The sequence below is a fragment of the Giraffa tippelskirchi genome, chromosome 8 (assembly GCF_054371585.1).
Source record: "Giraffa tippelskirchi isolate mGirTip1 chromosome 8, T2T-mGirTip1v1.2.pri, whole genome shotgun sequence".
NCBI lineage: Eukaryota > Metazoa > Chordata > Mammalia > Artiodactyla > Giraffidae > Giraffa > Giraffa tippelskirchi.
This window is the reverse complement of record NC_137282.1, coordinates 121,550,333-121,575,889: the sequence shown is the minus strand read 5'-3', so window position 1 is coordinate 121,575,889 and position 25,557 is coordinate 121,550,333. Positions and strand designations below refer to the sequence as shown.

The window sequence follows — 25,557 nt, the reverse complement described above, 5'->3', positions numbered from 1 at the left end:
GCATGTATATGTATACACACACTCAAAGCAAATTATCTACATAACATCCCTCTAAATAATTAATGAAAATATAAATATTCTCTCAATTTCCATAGAATCTACCCTGCTTCTTTTGTCAGAAAAAATTAAGGTCATGATTCACATGTACTGTTTTAAGTACCAAAGTAATATTTTTATTTTGAATTTACTTGTTACCCATCCATATGTGAGACTCCTGGGAAAGGTCAGCTCACAAGTTGTGGAGTTCAGTTTGGACTAGCTTTTGTTGATGGAGCCACTTAACAATTTTATTATTGCCAGCTTGATTTGAATTTAAATTGCATCTTTCAGCAGATTTAGGTAAGTCCCGCTTACTTGAAAATGAATTGCTGAATGATTCGCTGATGAAACATTTGGGGGATGCGAGAAACACGGCTGGATGATTTAATAGACCAAATGAGGGTATACCAGAGGATAAATTTACTGTGGCTACTTGATTTGCAACATATGACCCCATAACTCTCCATGCAGAACTGCAGCCCTGGTTTTATCTTACCTCCAACACTGGGCATTCTGACTCTCCGTGCAGAACTGCAGCCCTGGCTCTATCTTACCTCCAACACTGGACATTCTGGAGGAGTCCTGATGAGAGCTGGATTTATTGCGGTTTTGATTTTTTCGCTTGTTGGCTGCTCTCACAGATCGGAGAAGTACCTCGCTCGCCTTGAAGAAGGCCACCATGAACGGCTGTTTTGACTGAGGCCCATGTCGTCCCACGAGGCCGGCCGACTTCATGTTGATGCTGTGACCTGGAGCAGAGGAAGGGGCACTGGGTTTATGAAGAAGAGATGAAGTTCACCTGATGACGGGTGAGCTCAGAGGGTCCATGGGAAAAGGTAAATGTTTGAAAACACTATCAGAACCTTTTATTTGCAGGTCAAAGAATCTCATAAATGTCGAAAATGTACTGTTACTGACGATTATCCATTCTTGGTTTTCCATTTCGTATCACTCTTTGCCCACACAACACCATCAGGCCTTCACTGATGGACTCTTTCTCAGACCTGAAAGTCGGTAATGTTCTAAATGGCTTGAACACTATCAGGCTGGAAATGTCCGTGTTAACCAGTGATTTCAGAAATATTAGCTACGGGCGCTTCTGCATTAAATGCCTTACCATTTTCCTTCGTGTGATTAAAGCTGAATGGCTGGCTGGGTGTTTCTACTTTTCCCGGCTTCTTTGGAGACTTTCCAGGGTTGATAAACCCCTCCTCACTTCGGGCCTGTGCCCAGCAAACTTTACAAAGCTGTGACCCACTTAAAGCACTTCAAAGATCCTTCCAGAAGCCCCTGCTGGGCACAGAGCTTTACTTTGAGCACCAAGTCTTTCTCCATGTAAAGAATTTTGAAGCAAACATGAAAATTTCAAAATTTTCTCTGCGCTTGGACACTTTTGAATGATGTTTACTGAAAGGATTTCAGAAGATGCAAATCAAGCCTGGAAATGCTCAGAAAGGAGAAAAATTCCAGATGAGCTTAGTCTAAAGCAGTCTGTGTCCTAGACCCTTCTGAGTCCACTGTTGTGTGGCTGTTTATCAGAAAAGGAGTGTGTCCAGGGCCTGCGCTACAGTGGATGAGAAGTCAGCTGCCCTAGAGACTAGAAGTAGATGTTGATAAAGTGCTTCTCCCATTGGGGTAGCAAAAATAATACTCATCACTATAACAATATCAAATGCATTTGGAGCACTTGCTATGTACACTAGGTATTCCTCTTTTCTTTTTTAAATATTTTTATTGTGATAAAAGTCACATAATATTAATATAAAGCATACTGTTTTAACCACTACCTTGCACAGTTCAGTGACACTAAGTACATTCACACTGTTGTGCAACTCCAACCATCATCCACGACACGAATTTTTCACCTTCCTAAACTGAAACTCGTGTCACTATTAAACGCTAGTCCCCGTTCCCCTTCCCCGTCTCTTTCAACACCCGCAGCCACTGACATCTACCATGATACTTTCTGACTCTATGATAGACATTTTTCTTAGTGGTTTCCATGCATTATTTGATTTGATTTCACAAATACCTTAGAAGTTAGGCATTTGTTACACATTTTACAATTCACTCGTTATGATCTTCTCATTTAAAATAAATATCCCAGAAAATTATATATATGTGTATGTATATACATATGTGTGTGTGTGTGCATGTGTGTGTTTGTATGTATATATGTGCATATATATGAAGAAAACCACTGACCGATAAAAAATTCAATGAAAATTACCCAGAGAGAATGAAGTATTTAACTTTAAGTTGTCCATTTAGTTAAAAACTACTCAAAGCTCATGCAAAAAACAAATTATACTCCAGATATGAAAGTTACCAATCTTTTCAGAGTAATAAATCATGTGGTTTGAAATACGTGCATGATTGGCCTTGCCTTGCCCCTGGAGGGATGTACAAGTTTTCTTAAAATATTTATTCAGTCAAGACTGTGCAGCAGCTTCAGTGCATTATAAGACATAACCCACCTTGGAAGAAAGAAATCAAGTCCCTGAAATGGCATCAATGGCATTTTAGCAAATAAACTCTTGCTCTTAACACAATTTATTTTGGCAGCATAAACACTTTTGTGTATAGTTGTATTGTGCAGGGACCTTCACCGTCAGAAAACGAGACTGTGTTAAGTGAGGTGGTGCAGCTGTTGCGAGGGACACAGAAGTCCTTCAAATGTGGAGATGGTTGGAAAAATGCATGTGTGTCAATGCAGACAGCATTCACTGGTGTCCTCAACAATCGCTCATTGGGAAAATTGTTATATTCCTACAAACATGAAAATAGCCTCTCCCTTCCCAAATGCCACTCCACTCCATCCGAGCAGAGAAAGAACTTCAAAATAATCAGAGCAGTAACCCTTAAACAAATAAGCCTGTGGGTTTCTCTTTTAAATGCAAACTTACAGTGGCTCCATGCCAGAGTCTATATTTCTTAGAAAAACTCTATCACTGGCATAAATGAAAGAGGCAGTTTGATTTGTGGTCAGAGTAGTTTCCATTCTACTTCCACTGTAACAAATGTATTAATTCAGCTCAGACTTCCTCCTTCTGGCAGCCCTTTTGCTGTAAAAAGAGAAATTAGAAGTTCCAGCCAAATACCATACCTTGAACTGACCCACCTCAATACATAAACACTTTTACAACATGTTTATTCAGGTGTAGCACTTGAAATTGGTTTAAGATGTTTCCAGTGACAGAGAGCACAGCAAAAGAAAAAAAGAAAAACAGAACTGAGAAACTTGACTGTGATGGACTAGAATAACTGGCGATCTGTTCTTTAAATTTTGGATTTTTTTTTTTTCTGTCCTGGAACACAACATAAAAAGTATTTGTTGAGCTTTGAGTTTGATGTTTTAATGAAGCGTTAATTTAACAGGAATGAAATTTTTTACTTGTATACATGGATAACTGCAGAAATCATTTTTAATAGATGATCTTTCTAATATTGAAATAGGTTGCCATACAATGCACAAATGGAATACAGTAAAATCAGTTTTCTATTCATTACAACATACTGACCCTTTTCTCATTAAATATGCACTGAACCCAAAGTCCCAAATTTCTTGGGTTTGTAAGAGGGTACCTTCTGTAATTATTTGAAAGACTGTCAATATTTTGATTTTTATCTCTGGAGAAAGAAGACTGCTCTCAAGATTTACACTTTGAAAACTATAAAGATGTGTGTGTGTGTGTGACAAATATGGGTTTCGTGGTCTTTACAAAGGGGTATATTGTGTGTGAGGCAAAGTCCCCTTCAAACAAACGTGAACTCCTTTTAAAATAACTTTTGATATTATTAAGTTTCCTTTTGGTTTCCTTTTCACTTCAGCAATGAGGTGACTATTAAGATTCCATAAGTTAATACTTGCTCAGTGGGTCTTGATCTTGAGCTACACCATGGAAGCATTATTTGCCCTTCTCCTTAAGACACATTACACCTCCACTGATGATGTGGACTGGACCTTATGAATAGGGCTGAACAGTCGCTTTCCTTAGAAGTGCTAAGGAAACCCAGACTCTATTGCAGGTATTAAAAAGAGAGAATCTTTTATAAAATCTATTTAACAATGCTAACTTTTATTATTAAAGATACAGGATGATTTAGATACTGCAAATATATCAGTAAAGAAACCTGTCTAAAACATTTTGATTTAGGAAAACCAGTATATATGTAGATGTGTATTACCATGGTTTTATTTCTCAAAGCTGATCCTTATTTTTGACTTCTCATCAAAAAATGTTGGTAGGAAACAAAAACGTCCTGCTGTATAGCACATGGAACTATATTCAATACCCTGTGATAAACCATGATGGAAAAGAATATGAAAAAGAATATATGTAAATATATACATTACATATTGTATATAAAGAATAGATATATACACATATATATATAAAACTGAAAAAATAAAAATATAAAAGGATATAAAGTGGAAATAAAAATGACCTGGGGAAATAAAGAGTAATAAAAAAAAGGGTTATAAGGGACACCAGCTTGGAATCCAAGCTTAATCATTTTAGGATTCAGACAAGTCTAGGCATAGCCAGAAGAACATGGGTAAGCTTAATTCACCAGGCACATATTTGGAAGAGAATAGAAAGACCTAAAGGGAGAGAACTCATCATAAGGAAAAAGTGAACCCCTAGAGTACAGATTCAGAATAATATCCCAGTGAGCATGAGGAAGCAGGGATTTTGAGTCTGTAACTCAATCTTCTTTCTGGCCTTGCTCCAATGGTGGCATGATTAATTCTTTAAGAACCAAGGGGTTTCATGGAAATCTAACAGACCTATTTTTACCCAAAGTCTCTGTTAAATCCTGAGAGCAAGGGAGCCCTACTGTGGAGTTTGGTTAATAACGTAACACAAGTGATGGCCAAAAGTCTTCCTACATCAGAAAAGTGGTTTCCAACTGGCTCCACGCTGGTACAAGATGGCAGCCCCAGAATGTAGGTGGGTTCCAGATGATCTGCTGTACCAGCACCAGCTTCAGAGAGGTGCAGCAGTTCAAAGGGGAGCCAACCAGCAATCTGATGGCTCTGGAAGTTTTAAGGTAAATCCAAAACTGTCCCAAAGTGAGGGGCAGGAATGGAGTGGGAATAAAAGTGATGGGAATAAACGGTCCTAGGATAGGAGGACACTTTCTTTATGTCACATCCATGTCCTGATCTTGTTCATTAGAAAGAGGAAATGGGCATGGTGAGAGCAAGAGAGGGAGAAGAACTTGATTGTTGTTAAATTCACTTAGAATCTCCCACACAAAATGGGAGAGGAGACAGGAAAGCTTCTCTGAAGGATATATCAGCGTTCCAGTGATTTTACTGATGGCAACTGGACCCAAAGGAACATGGTGCCCAATTATCCCAAGTTTATGCATCACAGAATTCTTGGATTATAAAATAAAATGGGTGATGAGGACAAACGTGGGAGTCCAGAGTTATCATCTTTCACATTTAAACAAAGAATACCCGTTACATCTTTCCATGTGAATTTTTTTTAGAACTATTCCTATATTGGCCATCTTGCTTTCATTTCAAAATTACCGTACAGGTATCAAGGGAAGAGACAGAATTTGACAAGCAAATATTGGGACATTTCTCAGTTTTATTAACTGAAGAATGAATAAAGATGCGGTTGGGATAGTATCTTCTAAGGAAATAATTATTTTTTTCACACAAAAATCAACAGGAAAGTATGTGATGCTGGAGCTTTAACCTACACGTTTTGCCATAACTGAAGATAAAGATTCAAGATTTCCAGATTTCCTCCCTTGATCTATATGACTGTATATAAGTCCTGGGTGTCAGGGTATTGTATTCATGTCTGCCTCTGAACACAACTATTTAAAGCTTAGAATCATGGAGAAGGTAGACTGGCAAACCAAGGATCCATCCCCAACTGATTCCTTTTGTATTTCAGACCATTTTTGGGGGGAAAATGTGACTTCCGAAATGTTTATTTCTTTAAAAACAGGGTTATTAAAGTAGCCTCTGACATAAAACAGCTCTTTAGAGACATGTTGATGTTATAAGGATAAGTGGTTCCAAATATGAGCATTCAGTTTCCCTCCAGAATATACAACTTGAAAAACATTCATCTGAGGATTTATCAGAGCCCAAACTTTGATATCACTCTAAGATGTTAGCATAAATTCCACTTTGTGTGTTTTTTTTCCCTATAAACCCACAGTAATTGAATGCTTAACCCAAAACACCTGTGATGAAACTTGTGCACAAATTACCTATTCTTCATTTCAAAAGACACTCACAGCATCCTTCATGGGCTAGTTCATAGAAAACAAATCACTGCCTTGTTTCTCATTCACATATTCTCTTGCTCTTTGCTTAGTTTCAATCTGTGATTAAATTTGATTTTGGTGCTCTTAAATTATAGTTTCCTGGCTCTAAATTATACTGGAATTGTACCTTTTTTAGAAACAGATGATTTAAAATGTGCAGAATTCTCTACTAGGCATATAGACTAAATCATTTTTATATCAGATTTTAAGGAATGTGGGGGAGATAGAATTTTGTCTACTTAAATTCCATATACGTTTTAACTCACTGAAATCTTAAACTAAGCAAATTGTAATCTAGCTATGAATTTCAACTGTGTTATAACTTGATGAAAAATTTGCATAGTTTCTAGTTTTATAGTAAAAGCACAGACCTATGGCCAGATATTTGAAGTATCAGAAATAGAATTTTACATTTGTGCTCAGAATTTTCCTGTTGTTAAGATGGTTTACATTGCCTTGTAATCTCAAACAAAAACAAGGAAAAGCTGGGATTTTATTCCACTGATACTGAAAACTCCCAGTAATGTGGTATTGTTAAATTGCATATATTCTTGAACTTTAGAGTGCAAGGTAGTTAAGATTTTTCGTGATTCTTCATGGTGATTCTGAGCTTCTATGTAACACTATTTAACAAGCCAGGCTCCTCATGCAATCCCTTTGCTATACTGAAATTTAAAAGAGTAAATTAAAAATAACTACTTCATCTTGTATTAAGTATTACATATATTAGCAATTATGTATACATATATTCATTACTAAAAAGTGTCAACAACAAAAGAATGGTTAAATGTAGTAACGTGTGCAAATAAGGAAAGAATTCTGTGGCTGATGATAAAGAGGAAAGGGTAACATTGGAGGTATGACATCCACAGAGGACAGTCGGGGACCAGCTCCTGAGAAGCCAGCATGAGCTGGGCTTGAGTTATACCGACAGACAAGAAATGGGGTTGCAATTCTTGGTAACATTGCAATGGAAGAAATTCATTTTCCTCTAGGATTGGGGTATGTGAAGGACAGAGAAGGTTGAAGGAGGAAAAGCTATTTTAAGGAGTTTCAATTCTTTCTGAAAAGTTTGTGGAAGGAATCGTTATCATCTACCGTCTGAGAAAATCATGGAGATTAGAAAAGAAATTGGGACGCTTGGTTAGAAACATGGGTATGATGGCTCAAGGCAAGATAGGGGGAAAGCCAAACAGCTGAGACCTGCAGTTTAAGAGGCTTCTGGAGGAGGGCCGGGGCAGCAGGAAGAAAGGCAGAAAACCATAAAGCAGCAGGCCCAGAGGTTTGTGCCTCATGGGGGAAGCTTTCCAGAATGCGCAAATGTTTTATTGCGCTGAGGGTGGGACTGAGTGATGGAAAAGGATTAGTCTCCTTCCAGGGACATTGTCTGAAACAGGGCGGCTCACTGTCTCAGGCGGGACCAGCCTCACAAATGCTTTTTACTGAGGCTCTCTTTTCAGCTAGTGGAAATATGAATCTCAAACTAGGAATTGTAGTTTACCTTCACACAAGCACTTACTTTTTAATAGCTCTTCTCTTTATATATAGAGCCTTTCCCCCGAGGCCTTAAGAGCTTTACAGACATCATCTGTCACACGCCCCCAAAAGCTTGGTTACAGTCGGTCTTACAGGTCTCATTTATTTTAAGAAAGCAGAAACATTCTTTTCACAAAACCATGGGAAGAGTGAATTATTTTTAGTCTCTTTTCCAGTTCTTATGTGACTTTTTAAAATAAGAAATGTGTACACACGCATACACTTCTTTCCTTTAAAATCACAGGAGAGTTCAATAAAACTATAATGAAAGCAGGATTTCAGCAGAAATCAACCAAAAAGTTTTTAAAAACTATATATTACTATGTGTTAAGATATCAATGAAGAAAAGCTTTCAGACGTCAAGCTCGTTTGGGTTTGTTTCATAGCACTGAAATTAATTTCAGACGCTGAATTTTATCTGTAGTGGATGAAAGTGGTCTTTGCAATGAACTTAATGCAGTTACTTGGGAAATTTATGAGTCTCTAAAGGAAACATTCTTTTTTACCAGCTTATATGACAGATTATGCAAAAAGAACTTTTATCATATAGAAAAACATAGTTCATTAAATGTTTGACCTTCCCTTTCAATTTGATACATGAACCTATGAAATGATCATAGGCTACTTCTAGAAGCCTTAGAATAGTGCAGGACTACCAAAATGCAAGAGAAATAAATCATTTTGACACTTAATAAAAAGAAAGAGTGAAAGGAGTAAAAGATACTTTCCAAAATACACATAGTGAAGGCCTGATACTGAATACCTAATGTATATACCATGATAAGTGTCTACTTTATGTCAAAAAAGAGAAAAAAAATGGAGTTAAGATATTTGGGACTTAGTTTAATCCTTCACATGTGATGGTTGGATCACAAACCATTCTTTTGAGTGAAGAAAAGGAGAGCCTTCCTTACTCACACACAAGGGACCCAGTGAGACCTCATGATTCCACGGTGGCCCCCAGAGCAGAAGCATCCTCCTGAGCTGTCCAGATGCAAACTAACAGGGACTTCCCAGGTGTTCACCTGTTGGTCAGCCTGAGTCAGAAACACACCGGAACTGTCATGTCTCTGTCGTTTTATCACCTCACAGAGAGATCATGTGAGTACCTGCACTCATAAATAGAGCTGATACCCAAAAGTCATAACCAGCAAGCCTTTCAGAGGGGTCAGGGAAACTGGTAATTGAAGAGAGGGGCCGATTCAATCTTTCTGAAGTTAAAATGGAAGCAACAGCTGCCATGTTGACACGTGGTACTTTAACAGTTGCTTTACATACATTGACTTATGTATTCTTCCCAGTAAAATAATGATTACACTTTTTAAATGAATAAAATAAAGGTCAGAGAAGGGTCATGTTTTTAAGTCATCCCTGTCCACTCTATTCCTTTCAGTACACAGAGTTCCCCTTTGTTAGGGGCTCTTTAGGGCTAATGCCTTCCTCTTGGGTCTCTGCTCCCCACCTTGAGAAGACTGGAGGAAATCCAAACATCTCCCGGGTCTGGCAGTGACAGCATTGCATCTGTCAAGGATGCTGTGGTAGCTGCTGGTTTTGTGAAGTTGAAGGTAGAGGACAGGGAAGCCTGGCGTGCTGAAGTCCATGTGATCACAAAGAGTCAGATACAGCTTAGCAACTGAACAACAACAGCAACATCAACAGGGAGACCACTCAACACTTCTTCCGCCCACAACACGGGTGGTCCCCCTACCACCTTCCATCCCCTGCAAACTGAAACTTGACAAGTTTGACTACAGAGAAATTATAATCCATGTTCAAGGATTCAGTTCAGTTCAGTTGCTCAGTCGTGTCTGACTCTTTGCGACCCCATGAATCTCAGCACGCAAGGCCTCTCTGTCCATCACCAACTCCCGGAGTCTACCCAAACCCATGTCCATTGAGTTGGTGATGCCATCCAACCATCTCATCCTCTGTCATCCCCTTCTCCTCCTGCCTCCAATCCTAGCCAGCATCAGGGTCTTTTCCAATAAGTCAACTCTTCGCATGAGGTGGCCAAAGTATTGGAGTTTCAGCTTCAACATCAGTCCTTCCAATGAACACCCAGGACTGATCTCCTTTAGGATGGATTATTGGATCTCCTTGCAGTCCAAGGGACTCTCAAGAGTCTTCTCCAACACCACAGTTCAAAAGTATCAATTCTGCGGCTCTCAGCTTTCTTCACCGTCCAATTCTCACATCCATACATGACCACTGGAAAAACCATAGCCTTGACTAGACGGACTTTTGTTGGCAAAGTAATGTCTCTGCTTTTAAATATGCTATCTAGGTTGGCCATAACCTTCCTTCCAAGGCATAAAAGGCAAAATGGTTGTCTGACGAGGCCTTACAAATAGCTGAGAGAAGAAGAAAAGCTAAAGGCAAAGGAGAAAAGGAAAGATATATCCATTTGAATGCAGAGTTCCAAAGAAAAGCAAGGAGAGATCAGAAAGCCTTCCCTAGCCTTTTATCATTTCTTTTTCTCAGGGATGGCCTTGATCCCTGTCTCCTGTACCGTGTCACAAACAGGTCCATAGTTCTCAGGCACTCTATCAGATCTAATCCCTTGAATCTATTTGTCACTTGTATTGTATAATTGTAAAGGATTTGATTTAGGCCATACCTGAATGATCTAGTGGTTTTCCCTACTTTCCTCAATTTAAGTCTGAATTTGACAATAAGGAGTTCATGATCTGAGGAAGAAGAGAGAGCTATTAGTCCGTGAAAGGCATCAACAGTCACTGGCAATTTAGCTAAACTTTGGCTCACTCACAGGAACAAAGGAAAATCATAACAAACCAAAGAAAGCAAAGAAATAGAGGAAAACAATAGAATGGGAAAGACTAGAGATCTACTCAAGAAAATCAGAGATACCAAGGGAATATTTCAGGCAAAAATGAGCACAATAAAGGACAGAAATGGTATGGACCTAACAGAAGCAGAAGGTATTAAGAAGAGGTGGCAAGAATACACAGAAGAACTTCACAGAAAAGATCTTCATGACCCAGATAACCATGATGGTGTGATCGATCACTCACCTCGAGCCAGACATCCTGAAATGTGAAGTCAAGTGGGCCTTAGGAAGCATCACTACGAACAAAGCTAGTGGAGGTGATGGAATTCCAGTTGAGTTATTTCAAATCCTGAAAGATGATGCTGTAAAAGTGCTGCACTCAATATGCCAGCAAATCTGGAAAACTCAGCCATGGCCACAGGCCTGGAAAAGGTCAGTTTTCCAATCCCAAAGAAAGGCAATGCCAAAGAATGTTCAAACTACCGCACAATTGCACTCATCTCACATGCTAGCAAAGTAATGCTCAAAATTCTCCAAGCCAGGTTTCAACAGTATGTGAGCCGTGAACTTCCAGATGCTCAAGCTGGATTTAGAAATATTGGAATATTTTGGAAATATTGAAGGTGGGCAGAGAACGGGACGACAGAGGATGAAATGGTTGGATAGCATCACTGACTTGATGGACATGAGTTTGAGCAGGCTCCAGGAGCTGGTGATGGACAGGGAAGCCTGGGGTGCTGCAGTCCATGGGGTCGCAAAGAGTCAGACATGACTGAGTGACTGAACTAACTAACTAACTTCTTCCCACTGTGCTCCATACTCAAGATGCAAAACCAGCACTGCCCTTATTCTGCAATATGTCTTTAAGAAATATATTCAACAATGTTCAACTTATAGGGGAAAGAACAATGGATGAGACAGAGTTAACTTCTGTGCACGATGAGAATAGGAGAATCTCATATTCTTCATGCCCCTAAATAAAATACTACCATGAAAATATTTACCCTTCAGATCATCAGTCAAAGCAGAGTTAGAGCCTAGAATAAGGAAAATTGTGAACAAGAAAACCTGGAGTATGTTCCTGACCTTGGCATTTGTTTGGCAAGATGGGTGCTCCACAGTTACTGTTTTGAATTAGGGAAAATCAAAAACAGGAATACAGATGTCACCAAACACTTCCATTTCCCTTTTCATTAAGGGAAATCTAAAAAATGGTAAAATACCTCTTTCACCAGGTAGTGAAGCAGCACTAACTCCTGTTTGACTTCAAAACTATTTTTCATGTGTGTTTCTGAGTTGTGATGCTCAGATTTGGATAAGTAAATGATGTTTACAAAGTAGCTCTTATTCAAATATAAACATACTATAAATTAAAACAAATAAGTTGATTTAAATTTTGGTTTTAAAACACTATATACATAGTGTACATAAAACACCACATTCAAAATTTTCAATTTATTACTGAATATATACTATAGTCAAATCTATTTTTAAAGAAAAGCTATTTTCCTTCTACTGATCATTATACAAGACTCAACTAGGCTATAGAGGCCCATTTCAGATACCAACTAAAGAAAAATATAATAATAGAGATAGCAAAATAGATATTTAAAAAGAAACCAGCAACATGAGTCATTATTTCCAAAAGAACTAAGGGATGTGTAATTTACATTGAAACAATTTTGTTCAACATATGATGTTTTTAGCAAAGCTGTTATGGCTAGCCCAATGTAACTCTGCTCATAGGGGAAAAAATTAGACAGCAAAGCTAAGCCCATTGACAAATTAAAAATGTTATTCATTGCCAGATACTTTTTCTTTTCACTTTTGGGGGAAAAAATTTGTCCCAATTTGTTGCTCCCCAAAATACAATTCAGGGAATCCTCTTTAGGGCTGGAATAATAACAGGTCACCATCAGCCTAGATGCTGGGAAGAGAATTGGTGAGATAAGACACAGGACGAATTTCACACTGAAATTTTGCAAAATAATTATTAAATTGTGGAAACTGCATGCTTGACTCACCTCAAGTGAGTTCGTTGCACCATGATTGAAGCTACAAACTTGGGTACCAGTTGAGACTTAACTAAGGATGATGGGAGAGCAGACATGAGGATTCCATGATGGGGAGTTTGGACTAAGGGTTAAAAAACAGAAGGAGAGGAAACAAGGGGTGGGAGGAGAACCTGGACAAATACATTAGTGAGCAACCCAGGGCACAAAGAAAAGGAGACGTCCGTTATCAAAATAAATAAATGAAATTTGACTAAATTTAATTACATGTTGAAGCTGATCACTGGCAGAAAAAAGTTACATTTTCTTCTTTTCAGTCTACAAATTATCAAGTTAACAGTAACTGTGTATGGAGCTATAAGAAATATTGAAGTAGATAGATTTAAAAAACAAAAAAAAATGGCCAAAAATGCAGTTACCTTTTGTAGGTTAGATCACAGTTAGATTCCATGCAGAAAATATAAAAACCAAAGGTAATTCCCAACAATCCAACATAAAGCTCAATTTTGTTCCATAACAATCATGATTAATGCACTATTTTGTTTGGAAATTATAAAAATGCACAGTTTTTTAGTTTGGAATTTATATAAAATTCATCTCATTTGTGAGAGTCATAGTATGTAAGATCTGACTTGGAAGACAAATCGTTTTCAGATTCATGAGTAAGATTCTTGAGCTTTGTAAGACTGTTTCCTCATGTACAAAATGAGAAAATAGTGAAAATAAAGCAGACATTCCATTTAAAAATCTCACCAAATGGCTGACATCTAGCTCATTGGAAAAGACCCTGATGCTGGGAAAGATTGAGGACAGGAGGAGAAGGGGATGACAGAGGATGAGATGGCTGGATGGCATTATTGACTCGATGGACATGGGTTTGGGTGGACTCAGGTAGTTGGTGATGGACAGGGAGGCCTGGCGTGCTGAGGTTCATGGGGTTGCAAAGAGTCAGACACGACTGAGCGAATGAACTGAACTGAACTGAAGCACCTTCTCAGGAAATGTTAGTTTCCATAAGTTATTAATATTATGTTGACTGACCACCACAGCAAATACTTGGTTTGAATGCTTATTTTATATGAGCTACAGATGTACCTAGGAAATAAAACCCGAATTGATCATGAAAACAAAAAAAAATACAAAATATTAGTATGGAATTTAAATTAAACATACTGACAAAATCAGATTATTAAAAAGCAGTTATTTGTATAGACAGAAAATGTTTTACTAGGTTGAGTGAATTTGAAAATACATAAAGTATAGTTTATAAAAATAGTATATGGCTAAGAAGAGAATTAATAAGATGTTAGGTTGAACAAGGTAGAAATTTAACAGTGCTTCAATGTTTCTGTTTAGCTCCTCTAGCTATGAAAGGCATATTGATGATTTTGCTCATTTTTATGCAGTGGGAAAAGAGCAAAAATCTAAAGCCAGGAAAGATTTATGTTCTCTGATGTGCTTTAAGACATAACACAAGTTAGAAAATCCATAGGTCACAGCTTACATGGGTTTAGAAAATTAACAAATACTGATCTTAAACCCCAAAGGAAATCTATGTCATATTTATTTTTAGTAGGAATCTAGTCATTTGTGCCATAAAGATACAGAAAAAAATTCTTCTCAATGGAAACTCTTCTAAATCATTCACATAAATTGACCTAGGCAGTTGTTTTGTTTAACTATCTTCTAAATCTCACTTTGGCTTGATTCATACAAAAAAAAAAAAAAAATGAAAAATGACATATTGCCAAGATTTATTTATGTTTTAATGTTTTTAAAATTTATAGAAACAGAAGCCATTTTAAAATGTTTTGGAGAAATTTAGGTTTCCGTTGTGGCACTTAAAGAAAAGAAAAAATATAATCCTACTAAATGATGCAAAAAGAGCTCTCTAAATACCTTAATAATTATAGATTTTCAACTGTGAGCTTATCTGATCCTTCACATGATTAGTTGGCAATCTGTTTATGCCTAGGTATTTCCCCTCTTTGTATATACACACACATTTACTCCAAAAGAAAGTTCATGGGATATCTAACATTTCTTATTTCCCTTTACCTATTTCTCCATCTCTGATTTTATATAATATCTTGAGTTTTGTTTTGAATGGAACTCTTTGATAACTAGACACTTTTAAGGTGGTATATATCTATTCACTGTACCCTCTCTGAATATAATACTTATATGTTTATCATGCTAAAAGTGTAAATATATGCTCATAAATTGCAGTTATCTGAGAAATTATCTCAGGAGATATAATAATCCCTAGAAAAAGGTCAAATAAACAGTGAATTCTTCTACTCACATGAACTCACTCCTTCTTGATACAAACAATTCCATAGCCATTAACACCCAGGTCTTGGGGCCCTTTTTTTATCTAATGCCTTCAACCTGCCCTTTTTCACACACTGATTTAATTTCTGAACTAAGGGGAAATTTTAATTTTACTTCTTCATTGCATTTAAGTTTTTGAAGATTCCTTGACTGACCGTCCTAGTGACTCAGATGATAAGAATCTGCCTGCAATGCAGGAGACCTGGGTTAGATCCCTTGGTTGGGAAGATCCCCTGGAGGAGGACATGGCAACCCACTCCAGTATTCTTGCCTGGAGAATCCCCATGGACAGAAGAGCCTGACAGGCTACAGTTGATGGGGTCGCAGAGAGTCAGACACGACTGAGTGACTAAGCACACACACATGCATTCCTTGACTATCTTCCTAATTTATTCTTAAATGTTCATCCTAAAGTCAAGCAAGTATGCTCTAATTATCCTCAACAGTAAACAGTACAGAAAGAACCACTTCATTTGTAGTAATATTTACTGAAAACAAATTATAGGACTATATGTTCCTTTTTCCTATCAGAACATTTAGCAACATATGTGATTCTTGCATTTTCTTGGATGTAGAAACCCTCATTTATTTATTTGAAACCAATTGTCATCACCATAAATTCAGCAGCAGGGAACCATATGGTTTTATGAACAAAAATGACTTAATTGTTTTAAAACATCAAGTTCAGATAAGGGAAGAGCTATTATCAAATCTCAAAATGTTTAAGAGATCTTCTGATAAGGGGACATACCTCAACTTTCTCAAGTGAGATGCAAAATAATGAGAAACTGTAGTCAAAACAGCGGACAAAAAGGAAAATATCACCCTTGATCTCTGAATTTCTTCTGCTACTTATTAGCACTATGTCAGCTGATACTCAGATTAAGCAGCCATATAGATCATCTGACCCTTAACACAGATAGATAGTCATTGACAATACAGGGGCTTAATTTGGAAAATTTCCCCCTGAAGTAAAAAAGATTGTGTTAGGGAATCCAGGGATAACTCATCAAACTTATTTAATCAGATACTTGCATTGAAAAGAAACAGATTCCAGGACTTACTAACTTTAAGCAGATATCACATTTAGAACTCCACATCTCTCTCAGGCAGATGTGCTCACATTTAATAAAAGGAAAAGAATACCAAAGCGAGTAACTCACACATTTGGTTAATGTATGGCGACATGAGAACTTTAGATTCTAGAATAGATTTTTCTAATTAGGAGTATATAATCTTTAATCCAAAATCTATCATGGAATTTTTGAAAAATGTAATTTTTTACGATAACACAGTAAGAAGACCTCACAGGATATTGCAATTTTGGAAAAGAAAAATTTATCAGTATGCTAAATTACTCTGCACCTAAGAAGTGACAATAGAAATAAGCAACCCATTCATATTTTTGGAGAAACAAAAAGGCATCCCATTTCTTATTAATGTAAGTGTGGCAGTTATCAATTTCCAGGAATGAACCTTAAAATTCCCACAAGCGAAGAGTAGAGAGCGTGGCAAAACCTTGGGTAATAAAAGTTTGAAAAGTATGCACTTTCAATTTAATTGCACTAACTCAAGACCTTTTTTATAGTTTGAATAATTATGTTGGTGAAAATGCAAGAGGATTAAATTGTTGGTGCTTTTAGAAAAGCTCTGAATTATATACATATGAACGCTGGTCAGTCACCAGGTCATGTTTGACTCTCTGCAACTCCACGAACTACAGCAAGCCATGTAGTATCCTTCATGGAGTATCCCTGTCCTTCACCGTCTCCTGGAGTTTGCTCAGACTCATGTCCATTGAGTCAGTGATGCCATCCAACCATCTCATCCTCTGTCACTCCCTTCTCCTCTTGCCCTCAATCTTTCCCAGCATCAGGGTCTTTTCCGGTGAATCGGCTCTTCACATCAGGTGGCCAAAGTATTGAAGCTTCAGTGTCAGCATCAGTCCTTCCAATGAATATTCTGGGTTAATGTCCTTTAGGATGGATTGGTTGGATCTCCTTGCAGTGCAAGGGACTCTCAAGAGTCTTCTCCAACACCACAGGTCGAAAGCATCAATTCTTCAATGCTCAGCCTTATCTATATGGAATAGAGAAATTTTTGTGTACCAATAAGCAGGAAAAATAGTCTTCCCAGGTGGCACAGGAGAGGGGAGAGATACGGGTTTGGTCCCTGGGTCAGGAAGATCCCTTGGAGAGGGAAATGGCAACCCACTCCAGTATTCTTGCCTGGAGAATTCCAAGCACAGAGGAGCCTGGTGGGCTGCATGTGCTCTCTGCATGGGGTTGCAAAGAGTCAGATAAGACTGAGCACACGGTAAGCAGAAAAAAAATTAAAAAGCCATAACTTTACCCCTTTAAAATGTCTGGGAAATATAGCTGCTAACCAATATGGGTTATAACCTGAGAAAGCAACAATTTTAAGAGTTCATTTCCTTGACTTTCAGAGAGGTCTTCTATGATGTTTTTCCAATCAGTGCATAGAGTATCTTCAGTTTTCTGATTTTCTTAATGGAAAATATTATTTATGTAGTGGGGATTTTACACAATTTGCTAAAAGTCTTAACACATTAGGAGCTCATGGGCCCAACTCTTCAACAAGGACAATCAATGTGTTTTAATCATGTGTTCTTGACCATTAAAATACTGCTTGTAATTCAACTGTCTTTGAAAGAAGCCATGTTGATGTCCGAGGTTTGTTAATAGTTTTATGAAGAGTTTATGAAGCCAAATGAGAGTAATTTACACTGATGTATCTCTGGGTTGAAATTTGTTTCTTATGGTTATATAAGTCAGCCTTTTCAGCCTTTAATCAGTTATGCTTGTACAATACACACTACCCTATAACAACAGTTGTTTCCCTTATATTCATTGATGTAACTAGTTATTTCCCAAATAACTATATCATTTTTTCCTAAGAATAAAATGGTGGAGTCTTAAAACTACCATATTAAGTAGTAGTAACTTGATATTTTCTGATGCCTATGAAGACCCAGCCAATATAAACATTCAATTGATCATGGCACATATCGCTGAATGTTCACTTCTGTTGGCTTCATACCCTAGATCTGAATGTACTTAAAAGCTTCCTACCAATAATCATTATGTTAACTGAAGTTATTAGACGTGCACCTAATACACTATGCTTCCCACTCAAGATTTAAGAACATATGTCAATGATCTTGGGGCTTCCCTTGTGGCTCCGACCGTAAAGAATCTGCCTGCAGTGCGGCCTCTCCCCAGTGGAGTATCACTTGTGAATTCATCTGAAACCCTATTAAACCATCTGTAAAATCTCCACAAAAAAAGAATTGACCCTAAATTAAAGGAGTGTCATGTGGAGTAAGTCTTTGTGTATTTTCTTATCCAATTCAACCCAGAGATTTTATTCTTGTCCTACCATATTTCAGGTACAATTGTCTAATATAATTGTGCACCATTCTTGAAAGCTGTTATCATTTTACTCATTTAGCTAATGCTATGTCTAAAATGTACAATATTTTGTCAGAGCCAAGATTCTAACCTAGTTTTCCTAATGATTTCTTCCTAGAATTTTTATTTTCAGAATGGAATTTTCTACTTTGTTTACCCTCCTTATTTACACTAAGTATCAAAACCTTAAAATCTAACTTGTCATAACAAAACCTATAAATTTCTTTAGATTATATTAAACATTGTAATGAATCTAATTTGATATTTCATACCTCTGAAATTTTTTTTCCCTTGATTTGGCTACAAAATTTACTAAAACTTTGAAATCCCTGACTTAAAATCTGATTTTTTACCTTGATACACTTGCAAATTAGGCCACAAACTTTGTTCAAAGAAAAATGGATTTTAGAGTCTCATTTTTTTTTAAAGAACCTTATACTGTTTCTTGGACATTAAACAATACTCTAACAGAACAACATTTTGATGACTTGAATACAAATGAATCAGGAACATACGGATTGAATTTTCCTTGATGTATAAGTGGGTTTGAATAGAAAGGAAAAAGTCATTGGCAAAATTTACCCTGAGTATTGCCAAACCTTAAACGTCTGAAAACATAGGGTTTTTAAAAAGACATTCTAATGGTCCCCAAAATACTATCTTTGTTTTCCATCTTTAAATTATTCTATAAACCCAAATTTGAAAAAAAAAAAGAATTAATTTACTTGGAAGGTTTAAACTGTATAAAGCATCAAACAATGGAAAACTATAGTGTTTGCAGAGAAAACCCAAGGCTTAAAAGCTAGAGTAAATTGCTCTCTGGATAATAAACTCTGTGTACATACACATTTGTCTATGTGTTTGCATGTGTGTGTGTGTGTGTGTGTGTTTATATATGTAAAGGATAGTAATTACTGTAGATTTACTAACAATTTTAATAAAGATCTAACAAGGCACATAATTAATGTATCTTTATCAATCAGGGAACTGAAAATCTTAAATTTTAAGACAGATCTAAACCTATTCATTTCCTGCTAAAAAAAAAAAAGAGAGTAACTATTTTATCAGGTTATGACTACTATGAGAGAATGTTCGAGAATTCTGAAACTGATTTAGCACAATTGGTACAACCACTTGTATGGAATTTCTAAATTTTGCTGTTAAGAAGTAGCAATGTTTCTTTTCCATTTGCTTGCTCATATGTTTGCTTTATTTAGCTGAAACAGACATATGGAACTCAGAGAATTTTCTATTCTGCCTGAAAAATATCAATAGAATATCCTTAAAGTCTCCTGCCAAATTCATGGCAGTTCATTTATCAAATTACTAAAAAGAGTATTTTACAAACTGCCCATACTTTCCACATGTCCTCTGAGGAATCATGATGTTACTTTTGATTTCAACAGTCTTTTGATTTCCAAAATATATTTAGGCTTCTTAGCTATTTTTCCTTTGTGAAAGCAGGATAAACAAAATTTAACAATCCATATCAGTGATTTCCTCCTCACTTTAAGATTGAAGCAATTTTAACTACTGTACTGTGGTTTGTGGTATAAAGTTCTCCTGTGTTAAACCAAAATTGTTTGGTTAACAATCAACCCAAATTTATAGTTTGGAATTTCTTCTTAAGAGTAACATGTTCATATATGTAAAATAGATAAACAACAAGGTCCTATTACATGGCACAGGGAACTATATTCAATATCATGTAATAAACCAAAATGGAAAAGAAAATGAAAAAGTATATTTATATAACTGAAACAATTTACTGCACACTAGAAACAAACACATTGTAAATCCACTATACTTCAATTAAAAAAAAAAAAAAGAATAACATGTTCAAGGACAGGTGGTCTGCAAGAATCTTTTAGTTCACAAATTCATTCAGTGATCATTCAGAACATGTTTTTAATACCTACAACCTGCATGGTACCAAATACCAAGGGTACCACTGTGAGCCAGAAATACACATCTATGATCTTATGAAACAGATATTCAAATATGTGATCATGAAAGTGTTACTGTGATTGATTAAAGCAGCAAGTCTGGTACTTTAATGACTTGTGGTCAAGCTGCAAGAACATACACATAAATGTCATGGCCCGTCCATGACTGGTTTCCCAGTCACTTTCGTAACATAGCAGCACTCGCAATAGTAGAAATACATGAAAGCTGTGCTAGCCAAGTCTGGACTTCTAGTTTTCCTGAAGGATACCATCCATTTTGCCATTCTATGTATCTACTCACATTGCTTCCTCATTCAGGAACTAACTCACTCCTCCTTCTTGCACCACCTCCTCTGCCTCCTCATCATCATTTCTTGAAAACTTAGCTGAGTGGCCGAGCCTAAAAGTCACCTGGACCATGGTGCTTTGGGCTCCATTTTGACTTAACCATCTCTCTCACATTTTCCTGTAGTGTCTTGATTGTATTACTATTTTTAGGATTTAAGGCACTTTATTCCTTCTAAAGTAACTACAAATGTCTATCTCCCAGTTCATAGTCTCCTTAACACTTGGCCTTTATTTATTTTTACTTTTTGGCTGTGTCACACAGCATGTGGGATCTTAGTTTCCCAAGTAGGGGTCAAACCCTTAGCCCCTGCATTGGAAGTTTATAGTTTTAACCACAGGACTGCCAGGAAGTCCCCAACACTTTGTCTTGCATGGATAGGCACTTGAAGATCCTGTGTCGAACAAATCAATAAATGAATAATAGTCAACAAAAGAATTTGAAAGCTGACTTTTCTGAGCTTCATTTTTTTACGATTTCCAATTACTTTGCTGAGAAGTAAACATGTTCAGAATCAATTATTGTAAATAAAAGATGTCTGTCTAATCTGTTTGAAGCAATATTCCAATAGAACATTGAGAACATCAGCAGTAGTGATGCTGCTGCTAAGTCACTTCAGTCGTGTCTGACTCTGTGCGACCCCATAGACGGCAGCCCACCAGGCTCCCCCGTCCCTGGGATTCTCCAGGCGAGAACACTGGAGTGGGTTGCCATTTCCTTCTCCAATGCATGAAAGTGAAAAGTGAAAGTGAAGTTGCTCAGTCGTGTCCGACCCTTAGCGACTCCATGGACTGTAGCCTACCAGGCTCCTCCATCCATGGGATTTTCCAGGCAAGAGTACTGGAGTGGGGTGCCATTGCCTTCTCCGGCAGTAGTGATGAGGGAGCAGTAATAAGTTGGGGCATCTAGTTATCTATGTTTATAGAAGCATGCCACAAGCCTAGTTCCCATGAGGTTGTAGTTAATCAAACTAAGGTGACCCCAGAGGGTCATTTGCTTTCCCAGGGCCATATATGCTTTAGTGCTAGTTAAAACCTGTTAAGTGTTTAAAATTTAAGTATTGCTTAAATACAAAAGGCCAGGTTGCCTAGCATATTTAATCCTTTTAACATTTTTGTATCAGGCAATATTAAAAAATCAAAGAAAAGTAACAAAATGCTGTGTATCTCAGGCCTAATTTTTAAATAAAGAATTTGGAAACCTTTGAAACAAGTTAAATGTTAGTTTATTTTAGGCTCCAAAAAAGACCCATAAATAACATGAGTCATTTAAAGTAAAATTACTCCTAAAATATAAGAGAAATCAATCAAAGGAAAAGGATAAACAAAATATAAAGTAGTTCTCAAAAGAAAGGATGAATTGGAAGCAAGATAGAGCTAAATGGTTTAGAGTATAAAGGAATGAGAACAAACAGAAGAGAAGAAGTAAAACAAATCGAGGAGAAATTTCAGAATTTTCTAGTTGGGAGGGAAGGGTGAGGAAGTTAAAAAGAAACAGGAGTCATATTTCACAGATCTCCCCAGTTTTGTTTAGTTAGACATTTCAGCATATCTCCAAGGAAAAGACTGGGGGAAGCACATACCACTAATTTAATTTTTCTTGTTTGGACCACATACCAAGGAAGAGACCACTGGCTCAGCCCCTCCGGGCACATTTCCCTGTCACATTTCTGACCATAAATGTACAGTAGTTGAACACTGTAAAAATTTAAGGGAGATTATTTAGATGTATGCTTTTCTGTCTACATTTATAATGACTGAACGCTGAAAATCTTTAATGATAGTCTCAAAGCCATAACGGAAAATATCCTATAATTCAAAATACTTTAATTGCTTATGAAAATTTCAAACATCAGCATTGTAATTAAAATCTATGGAAAAGTCTGGATTGGGAGGGGTTGGGAGCAGATGTCTCAAACTTTTCTATAACACTTTCAATATGAGCCTTCCTTTTCTAGCTCAAGATCCGAGGCACGTGAAACCTTCAGTAGACAAACTCTGGAATATATTTGATTCATGTCTGTCGACCTCACTCCACACACGCAATCTTTGGAGTAACAGCACTGGATATGGGCTGATTCTCAAGCTACGAATCTGGTTGTAGGTAAAGCAATGTTACCATGAAGTCCAACTGCGTCAGTGATGATCCTTCTTGAAAAAGACCCTGGGCAGACCTAACTTTTACTTAACTCAGCAGTTTATTAGACGGAGGAGCCTGGCAGGCTATAGTCCACGGGGTCGCAAAGAGTCGGACACGACTGAGCGACTTTCCTTCCTTCCTTAGTGTAATATAGCAAGGAGAAATGAAGGAGACAGATTCTAGGGCTGATGTTTCTACTGCTGGATCCTGCAAAACACTAAAGATAGCAAACTAAAATAGGGCACCTTCTCTAATAAATCATCACTTTAAAGCCCCCCTCTGCAGCCATGATCCTACTATTTTCAGGTGTGGAGCAGAAGCGTAAGTTAGGCCCACTTGGTAGACTTCTGAATATTTTGAAAGTACTGATCAAGGTAACAAATCATTAAAGAATGGTTTATCCTCCTGTTGTGACAAATATAATTTAAAATGCCCTGGAAGTCTAGATTTGAATTTAAAACTTTGGACTCGGAGTGATCAAAGGTGAACAAGGCCTTGCGCTCCCTGACCTCTTGATCAGACGGGCCAAAATCCTTCCCATCACCATCTGTGTGAACTCTGGTTTGTTTGCCAAAAATTCCTGCCCTCCAATTTCTTCGCCAATCACATTTTCCTGAATGTTATGATTGTAGCTAGAATTTGCTCACGTTTGACACTCAGCGTGTAGCAACATGCACTCAATAATATTACATGCTGACTACTTATGCCTCATTCAGCTGCAAGACTCAGGAAGCCACCTCTGCACTTGTTTACCATTTTATCTCCAGCATTAAGCCAAGCGCATAGCACATCCTTATTCAACAAGTTCTTCTGAGCATAAAAATAACTTCTGAAGCTTCTCAGAAAAGATTTCCTTTAGACCTGTGTACTAAGAATGCCACCTGCCGTATCAGTAAACAAAGGTCATTGCAGCATCAAGCCAGCCCATTACAGCCGCCCCAATCAGCCCCGAGGGAACTCAGGGTAGAAATAGGATGCCTCCCTATCAAACTATCAGCCTCCGCAGCCACCCCACCCCCACAATAGTGTACCTGAGGAGACTTCGGATGAGAAAGTACAGGCTCCTGGACCCCTGGATAGCTGAGGTGGATATCAGAGGAATGACTTCAATGAGCCCAGACTCTTGCATCTTCCCATACATAGAAAAGCACTAAATTCACTAACTTGAGATGTCTGGCTTTCTTTAATTAACAGTAATCCCTTGATGTTCCAACTACTTGGTATTTGTTGCCAAAAATCTCCATATATCCTAGCTCCCCCCTTACCTCTTTAGAGCAGTCCCTTAGTCATATAAGGGTGAGATGGTTGGATGGCATCACCGACTCAATGGACATGAGTTTGAGTAAACTCCAGGAGTTGGTGATGGACAGGGAGGCCTGGTGTGCTGCAGTCCATGGCGTCGCAAAGAGTCAGACACGACTGAGCGACTGATCTGAACTGAACTGAGTCATGTGAGAGGCTGCCTCCCAGGCCTCAGTCCGTAGTTTGTCCACCAAGTAAAATAGAACTCTCAGCTTTTAGGTTGTGCTTTCCCCTTTTAAAGTCCACAAGCCTCTCCCAGAAGTGATCCTGGAGCTATTTCTTTTGACCAAATATCACAGTATGCTAAGATCTAACTTGATGACCTCTTTGCATATTTTCGTGAGTCTTTTGTTCCGTCCTCATCCTCCTCCGTATTATGGTAGGTCATTTGTCTGTTTCCCTATCACCTGCTTTGATGTGTATTTCTTTTTTAAGTCAAGTTTTGAGATATTCTTTGACTATGGTAATATTCACTCTTCTTTAGTATACAGGTCTATGTGGTTTTACAAATTACATGGTTGTGTAACTACCACCACAATCAAGACATAGATCCACAGCACTTCACAGATCACTCTGTTTCAGTATGGCTATATTACACTTGTGCTGCTCATTTACATACAGGTCTTCAACACAAGACTAAAAACCCCAAGAGCAGGAATAGGGCTTAAGTTTTCTTTACCTCCCAAAGCCATTGCAGAGCCTGACAATAAATGCATGTTGTTTATAAATCAATTAACTAATCAATATATTGGTCTGTCTTACAGAATGCACCATTTTGCACATTGTGTGTATAAAAAGTACATTGGTTAAATCCCACAAAAAGCTGTAACTCTCAATGTGTCCAAATCAGTACCACAAAATGTACAAAATTCAGTGCTTACCATCTCCTGTTTCTGCACAAAGTTGTAAGCCCAAATTGTTCTGTGGATTAATCACCCAATGATTGCTGGTCACAGTGATATCAAAGACAAGCCAACCCACATCGAGAGCTTGGGTGTTCCTTGTGTCTAGCAAGAATAGATCTGCATCCCTAAGGAGAAAGAAAACAACAACAAAAGCAGTCACAGGTTTGAATGAAAACCATCATTCCCTACATTTAAGAGAAAACACTACAAAACCATGTTTAAAATAACAGGAGTTGATTAAGGAACAGGGGGAATAAATGACTCAAGTGATGAGTAATAAGATACAGAACGTTTGATTGCTAGACTCCCATCCCAAATCTGTGAAGATTAGGAATATCTGAACGTAATTTCCATTTTCCCGCTCTTCGCTGTCAAGTTTCCTTTACAAACTGGCTTAGTGGTCCTGATTTAGTCCCTGATAATCAGTATTTCCCCAAACCACTACCTGCAAGGAACAGTACCCTGGCAAGTTCATGAGC

At 37.6% G+C, this 25,557-nt stretch overlaps 1 protein-coding gene across 2 annotated transcripts in view; it reads right to left on the bottom strand.

Moving 5' to 3' along the window:
- The window catches only part of BMP5 (bone morphogenetic protein 5), a 135,301-nt gene that overhangs the window by 21,407 nt on the left and 88,337 nt on the right, over positions 1 to 25,557 (bottom strand). For both annotated transcript variants that reach the window (XM_081519075.1, XM_081519076.1), the window contains exons 3-4: positions 25,055 to 25,203; positions 594 to 788 (exon numbers count right to left, since the gene is read on the bottom strand). In XM_081519075.1, the coding sequence (XP_081375201.1) occupies positions 594 to 788; positions 25,055 to 25,203 (344 nt within the window). The remainder of the gene's footprint in view (positions 1 to 593; positions 789 to 25,054; positions 25,204 to 25,557) is intronic.